Raw genomic sequence first — 6,502 nt, 5'->3', positions numbered from 1 at the left:
TAAATTAGGTTCATATAGAGCCTTTTAATAAACTCAAGGTTGCTTTACGCACAAAACTCAAATGCCTCAGTGAACAGGTGGCATTTCAGCCGAGACTGGGACTATGGACCTCAGAGGGGGCCTGCAGAGCATCTCAAGGAGGACACACAGCATGTGGTGATGCTCCTGTGTTCTTCAGGCAGTCACTGACTTTCTTACAAAACAGTTCTTATATTTAAAAAAAAAAAAAAAAAAAAAGTTAATTTGTCCAGATAGTTTGGAGTCTCTGAAAATGTGGGGAAAAACTGCTCTCCAGTCAGCAGAGTTTCAAATATAAAAACTGTCTTTGTCAGAAAAGTTCTTCAGTTCCCTGGTTTTTTAATTATTTTATTTCCGTACCTCTTTTAAATATCTATGTCAATGTTAATTAAGTTTATTATATTATTTTATATTTATTACAATATTCATGTATTGTTTTTTTAATGTCCGTCCTTAGTTTTAATGTTGTCATGTTTCATAATATCTGTCTTGTGTTTTATTACCTGATTTGAGCAGACTGTACTGTAGGAAGGAGTATCAGGGCCACATTAAGAAAAGAAAAGTCAAGTGTTTTGAGAATAAAGTTGAAATGTGGAGATGATCATTGTTGTTTCAAGACAAACTGCCATGTTTGCCATCTGTCCACGACCAGCTGTTTCCTTGTTACTTTATTTGTGCTGAATAAAGTTTGTTTGTTTGTTTTTTAAAGCAGCACGCTGCTGCTCTGACGTCATTTCCGTGCGCCCGGCCTCCCTGACAGTGAAGAAGGAGAAATGGCTGCAAGGTTACTGCTCCGCTCCGCCGTTAGAGCCGCGGCAGCCTGCCGCTCCGCCCGGACCCCCGCTCTGAGCCGCGGCATGGCGGCAGGAGGTGAGCCACGAGCCGGCACAGAACACCCGGAACCCACCGGAACAGGCGGCTTAGAGAGGGTCTAATCCGCGGGGAGGTCGGAGGACGCCGAGCGCTTCCTGTCCTGGTGACGGCTCCTCTCGGATCAGACTTCATGTTAATATCCTGCGATTTATTAAAAACCGTGTGTTGGCTGATTGTTTGACTTGTAGATTTAAAAAGTCTTAATATATCAGAATTTAGTAATCACGACGGTCAATACGGTGAGATTTAAAACCTAAAATATATTTTATATCTGAAACAATTAACGTGTCATATTTTAACCTTCTCCATGAAGGTCCTTGAACGTCTCGTCGGTATGAAGATTAAACACATGAGAGAGTAACGGAAGTTGTCATTGGTCTGGTTTGCCGATCGATGTGATCAGTAAGATTGTAATGGTATCGATAAACATAGCATTTTAACTTGCAGAGTTTCCCAGAAACCTGAATAATTTGTATGTAGTCTGGAACAGCTAAAGGCAGTGATCAATGCATTTTTAAGTTGCTGTGCGTGACCATGACTGACGATGATCAATGAAGTGAATCAGAGTGACGTGAATGAAAACATCAGATCAAACATTTCAGTTTTACACTGAGATGTTTTCATGTCTGTGAGAGAAACCCGTGCTGCTTTAGGTTTCACAAACTCAGCAACTCACTGAGGTCATAAGAACCTGTAATAACGTGTACTGTAGTCATGTGACCCACAGGGAGTCCACACATTAGCCAGTTCTGATGAACAGTGTTTGCTTTGAAGCTCTTAATCACACTGTGCTGTTCACAGGGATTCCCACTGATGAGGAGCAGGCCACCGGGCTGGAAAAGGTCATCATGAAGGCCATGAAACAGGGCGAGGTAAGACCGACGCACAGGAATTCTGACATCATGTGCTCCAGAAACATGAAAAACATAGTGTTTTTAAAAAAAAAAAAACAGCAGTAGAAAAAGAAGAGCGTGATGTGGATTCATCTTAACACTATTTCACACAGACCAGAAATTAAATCAAGATTAAAATCATTAAACATCAAATCTGAGGAGAAACGAGAAGACTCAAGCTGTCGGTGTGTCGACATATTTCAGCAAAACTATAAAACATTTTTATTTTGAGTAGTTACTGATTTTGTTACTCATAATATTTATTTTTAGTATTTTTGGGCTTGTTTAAGTTTGTATTAATATTTGTTAATGTATTCTCGATTATTTGTTTTTCATATAGCAGTTATTTGATTAACATTAGTTTTCTATGTTTTGCCTTTTTATTAATGATTAATAATTATTTTGTGGTATATTCGCTGCTCGGCTCATTTTCAAATATTAATATAAATTATTCTGTCTGCAGCTCAGCCTCAGCTGATCTGAGGTCAGCCTCTGAGTCGTGTGAATCGTTCTTGATGAACAATGAATTTTGAAATGAAACTGATGTTGAATACTGTCACGCCCCGACTCACCTGACTCCTCCCCCTCCTGTAGGACCCCTTCAACATGATGAAGCCAAAGCACTATGCAGGCTCCAAGGCTGACCCCCACCTGGTTCCCTCCATCACGAACAAAAGGATTGTGGGATGCGTGTGTGAGTTGTTGTTTCCTGTTTGTAAGCGTGTGTGAGTGTCGGCCACGGCTTTCTCAGGCGAGGGTTAAACTTTGCCCCAGGCTCAAAGATGGGCGGGGCATAATCCTCACTGGGGAAACCTGAGCGTGCGTGTGACGTACAGGTGGCACCGCTCTCACCCAGTTTCCTGTGTGCAGGTGAGGAGGACAACACGGCCGTGGTCTGGTTCTGGCTCCACGAGGGTGAGGCCCAGCGCTGTCCATCTTGCGGCTCCCACTACAAACTGGTTCCCCACGAACTCCCCCATTGACTCACCACCACCTCCTCCTGCGGAGCAAGCGGCACTGTCCGCTTCTCGCTGTCTCCTACTTGACATACCTGCTGACCTCATCAGTCGTTGCTTACACGTTACATGTACTCGGGATCAAACACGTTCGGGGAACAAAGAGTTTCTTCAGACATTTCCATTCAGTCAGTTTACACACACAATTGTACTGCACACGTTACACTCCTCCCACCTCCCAGGAGCAGCAATAAACGTAACTTCCTGTTTGTGTGCGTCTCTGAGTCTTCTTCCTGTTTTTCATAGTTAACCATGATTAATGTGTTTTACATCGAACTTCTAGACTTGTTCTTGTAGTTTGAGTGAACTGTTCCTTTAACAATAAAGATCTGTTTATCCTGAATCAGCTGACTCAGTCTTTTTATTACCATATTTATTTATTTATTTATTTTGCGCCTGTCCCGTTTGGCTCTTTTGCCATCAGAATTATTGTCTAAAGGCAAAGAAAGATGCCCAACGGATTTACTTTACCAAATTGACCATCCCAGCCTTGCCATAATGGTCCATTTGATTCACCTTTTATTGTTTATTTTATTTTCACTTGCTGAATACGGGACAGACTTGAATGGAAGAAAGAAGGGGAGAAAGAAAGAGGGAAAGAGAAACAGCTGAGAAGAGGGACGGGGGAGAAGGGCAAAAGACAAAAACCACCAGAACGGGCAGAGAAAAAAAAATGCATATATCGATCACCTGGATCACCTGCTGAGAAAGAAAAAAGAAAACAAGCAGAAGAGAAGAGTAATAGAATAAACAACATCACAATGATATATGGGAATATGACAGTAAATACTAAATGTTAAACATTATTTTGCAGCACATAAGATCAACAGAACACAGTGTGCTTTGAGGTAGGAGCCAAAAAGGGTGTAGTTTGTGGGTGTGATCACCCGTGTGTACACCTGTGAGCATGGACGCGCTTGTTTTTAAAAGGTTCCTTCATGTAATGATCTGCTAGAGGGTGTGGGGGGGCCACAGCCCCATCCTCCAGGGCATGAAGCAGGTATGGAGGAGATCAAAACTCCAGACATCCAGAGGCCCCCAGAACACAAGAGACCAAGGAAGACCAACAGAGGGGCAGCCGCGCCACTGTCCCGGAAAGAGCTGAGGAGAGTCCCAGATGAGGGCTCACTCAGCAGCCGCGGAGCAGAAGCCAGGGGGAGTTGCAGTGACGCGCCCGTGAGCTCCGCCGGCAGCCAGCCGCGCCTGAGTGACCGAGCCCCAGGCCGAGAGGCCGGGGGCACCCCACCTCCGAAGTGGCCCGAGCGAGCCCCAGGCTCCAGGCCCTGATAAGCGGCCATCAAGGAGTGAGCCGGTGTGTACCTGGACGCCCATCCCAGGACACAAAGAACCACCAACGCACCGATGTCTGAGGGAGTCCGCCACTGGCAGGGGAAGTGGTGGTAGGGGGAGATAGGCCTCCAAACCTTGGAGGGCCTGAGATGTCCCCAGAGAGGTGGCGCCTGACACCCAACCTGACATATAGACACAGAAATACAGGCACACACAGATACAAACATCCATTCCCACCCTCATGCTCTCATATGCACTTACTCCACACTCAACCAACGTGGAGACAGACATAAAGAGACGCTGTACACACGATCACACTCCCCAAGCGTACTCTACAAACCGGGTCTAGGTACCCTTGCCCCTGGAGGGGGGAACTGCACCCAGACCCAGGTGGTGTTACCCTTTTCCCTGCGCTGGGGAGAGGCAGACCGCCCCGACTCCGCAGCAGCAGGGAGGCCCCACACCCCAGACCGCAGTCGGACGGCCAACTCCTCCTCCTAGCCCCCCCGCTCCAGCAGGCCGCAGAGAACGGGGGTGAGAGAAGACTCCAAACCTCCCTCCACCCGCTCATTGTAGTGTTGATGCATGTGTGTTTTAAGGTGCATTTAAAACCCAGGAGGGCATGGAGCTACCTGCCAGAGAGCAGCAGGTAAGCGCATGGTCCCTCCTGCTAGCCCTCAATGTCTACGTGTTACCATATTTATGATGTCACGGATACAGTAGCAGCAGCTGTTTGTAATCGACATGCTGTCATAATAATGACCAGAACGGCAGCGTGTGGCAGTGATGACGCTGAGATGACGGGACTGCAGTGTACGTCCGGTACGTCCCACTGAGCCTGAAAAACAAGGTCACACTATATAATGCAGCACATGACTGAAGGCCTAATTCCTCTGATTAAATAAGAAACTTATTTTATATTAAGTAACTGTGTAATCATATTTACCTACAAATACTTAATACTAGAATAAGGAGGTGAGCAGTCAGGTTACACAGGAAATTCATCATTACACTAAGTATATTTAAGCAGTGCATACTTTCAGCATGTTTACAGAAACACAGCTTTTAGATATTACTTCATAAGTAAGCTGTGTTTTTCAGGGTGTGGGCCATATCAGTGGATTAACCTGGCCCAACTTCCAGGTGCTTTACTTTGCTGTACATGCCTTTTGAAAGGTAACAGTGATGGTGATTGTGGAAGATTCAGTCAGACTTGCCTCCATCATTATAACCTCACATACGCCCTGCACTTACATAATTATTTCTTTTCTTCCTGTAAAAATGTGGCCATGTTATTCCTGCGAGTCTATCTTTAATGATGTGACATCATCACACTGTAATTTCAAAACACACTGAAATTCTGTGTGTCCCCCCCACCCATGTGCTTCATACAACAATAATTAAAAGATTAAAACACGGAAATATTAAAAACTGAAGCTCCACCTGTGTGGATGATGTCACTGATGGTGGATGTTCAGAGCTACTGATGCAAACATGTCTGGCGGTGGTGGAGGTGTAGTCTGGATCAGCAGTCTTGAGGGGCAATTCCAGGGAGGCTGGCATGCCAGCTGCAGCTTCTTCACGCCTTTCCTGTGCTGTGTGATATGGAGACAGTTGGAAAGCTGTACTGATCAACAGTTAAAGCGGTTAACAAGCACACTTGTTGCGAGTGGTGACTGAGGTTCACACTGGTTCTCTAAAATGCAGCTGACTGACAGGTCAGAAAACTGATCAGTGATGTTCATGAGCTCTTCATCAGGCCTGCCTGAACACACTGATGACCTTTGACCTTTTAGTGTGAGGGGTTTAACGTTTAAACACAGACCTTATAGTACCACATTGCCCCATTAGAGCACTTCACTCTCAGACTGCAGCCTTACTTGTTGTTCCTAGAGTATTTAAAAGTAGAATGGGAGGCAGAGCCTTCAGTTTTCAGGCCCCTCTTCTGTGGAACCAGCTTCCAGTTTGGATTCAGGAGACAGACACTATCTCTACTTTTAAGATTAGACTTCAAACTTTACTTTTTCATAAAGCATATAGTTAGGGCTGGACCAGGTGACCCTGAATCCTCCCTTAGTTATGCTGCAATAGGTGTAGGCTGCTGGGTGATTCCCATAATGCACTGGGAGTGTTTGTTCTTCACTCACTGTTGTTTAGACACCTCTCTGCATTTAATCATTAGTTATTATTAATCTCTGGCTCCCTTCCAGAGCATGTCTTTGTCCTGTCTTCCTCCCCTCACTACCAACCAGTCGCAGCTGCACTTGGTTCTGCTGGAGGTTTATTCCTGTTAATAGGGACTTCCCACTGTCGCTGTTCAAGTGCTTGCTCATAGGGGGTCATATGATTGTTGGGTTTTCTGTGTATTATTGTACAGTCTTTACCTTACAGTATAAAGCACCTTGAGGTGAC

General features: G+C 45.2%; 1 protein-coding gene across 1 annotated transcript; it reads left to right on the top strand.

The window, feature by feature from the left end:
- The first annotated feature begins 313 nt into the window (after positions 1-313).
- cox5ba (cytochrome c oxidase subunit 5Ba) lies at positions 314-3,009 on the top strand. The gene is made up of 4 exons (XM_085462926.1): positions 314-888; positions 1,693-1,763; positions 2,379-2,478; positions 2,655-3,009. Exons 1-4 carry the CDS (start codon positions 792-794, stop codon positions 2,765-2,767), a joined length of 381 nt encoding a protein of 126 aa, XP_085319052.1. The 5' UTR covers positions 314-791; the 3' UTR covers positions 2,768-3,009.
- Positions 3,010-6,502: the final 3,493 nt, after the last annotated feature.

This window comes from Copadichromis virginalis, linkage group LG7 (assembly GCF_057382275.1).
Source record: "Copadichromis virginalis isolate Kocher_CV1m ecotype Utaka linkage group LG7, C_Virginalis_male_GT1.1, whole genome shotgun sequence".
NCBI classification, from domain to species: domain Eukaryota; kingdom Metazoa; phylum Chordata; class Actinopteri; order Cichliformes; family Cichlidae; genus Copadichromis; species Copadichromis virginalis.
Note: the sequence above shows the minus strand (reverse complement) of the source record. Positions and strands in the feature narration are given on the sequence as shown.

What these genes read in the sequence shown, in the direction of transcription:
- cox5ba (XM_085462926.1), top strand. Translation starts at nt 792, where the DNA reads ATGGCTGCAAGGTTACTGCTCCGCTCCGCCGTTAGAGCCGCGGCAGCC. An exon ending in AGGCCATGAAACAGGGCGAG is followed by an intron (nt 1,764 to 2,378) that starts GTAAGACCGACG and finishes CCCCTCCTGTAG; the next exon opens with GACCCCTTCAACATGATGAA. An exon ending in AAGGATTGTGGGATGCGTGT is followed by an intron (nt 2,479 to 2,654) that starts GTGAGTTGTTGT and finishes TCCTGTGTGCAG; the next exon opens with GTGAGGAGGACAACACGGCC.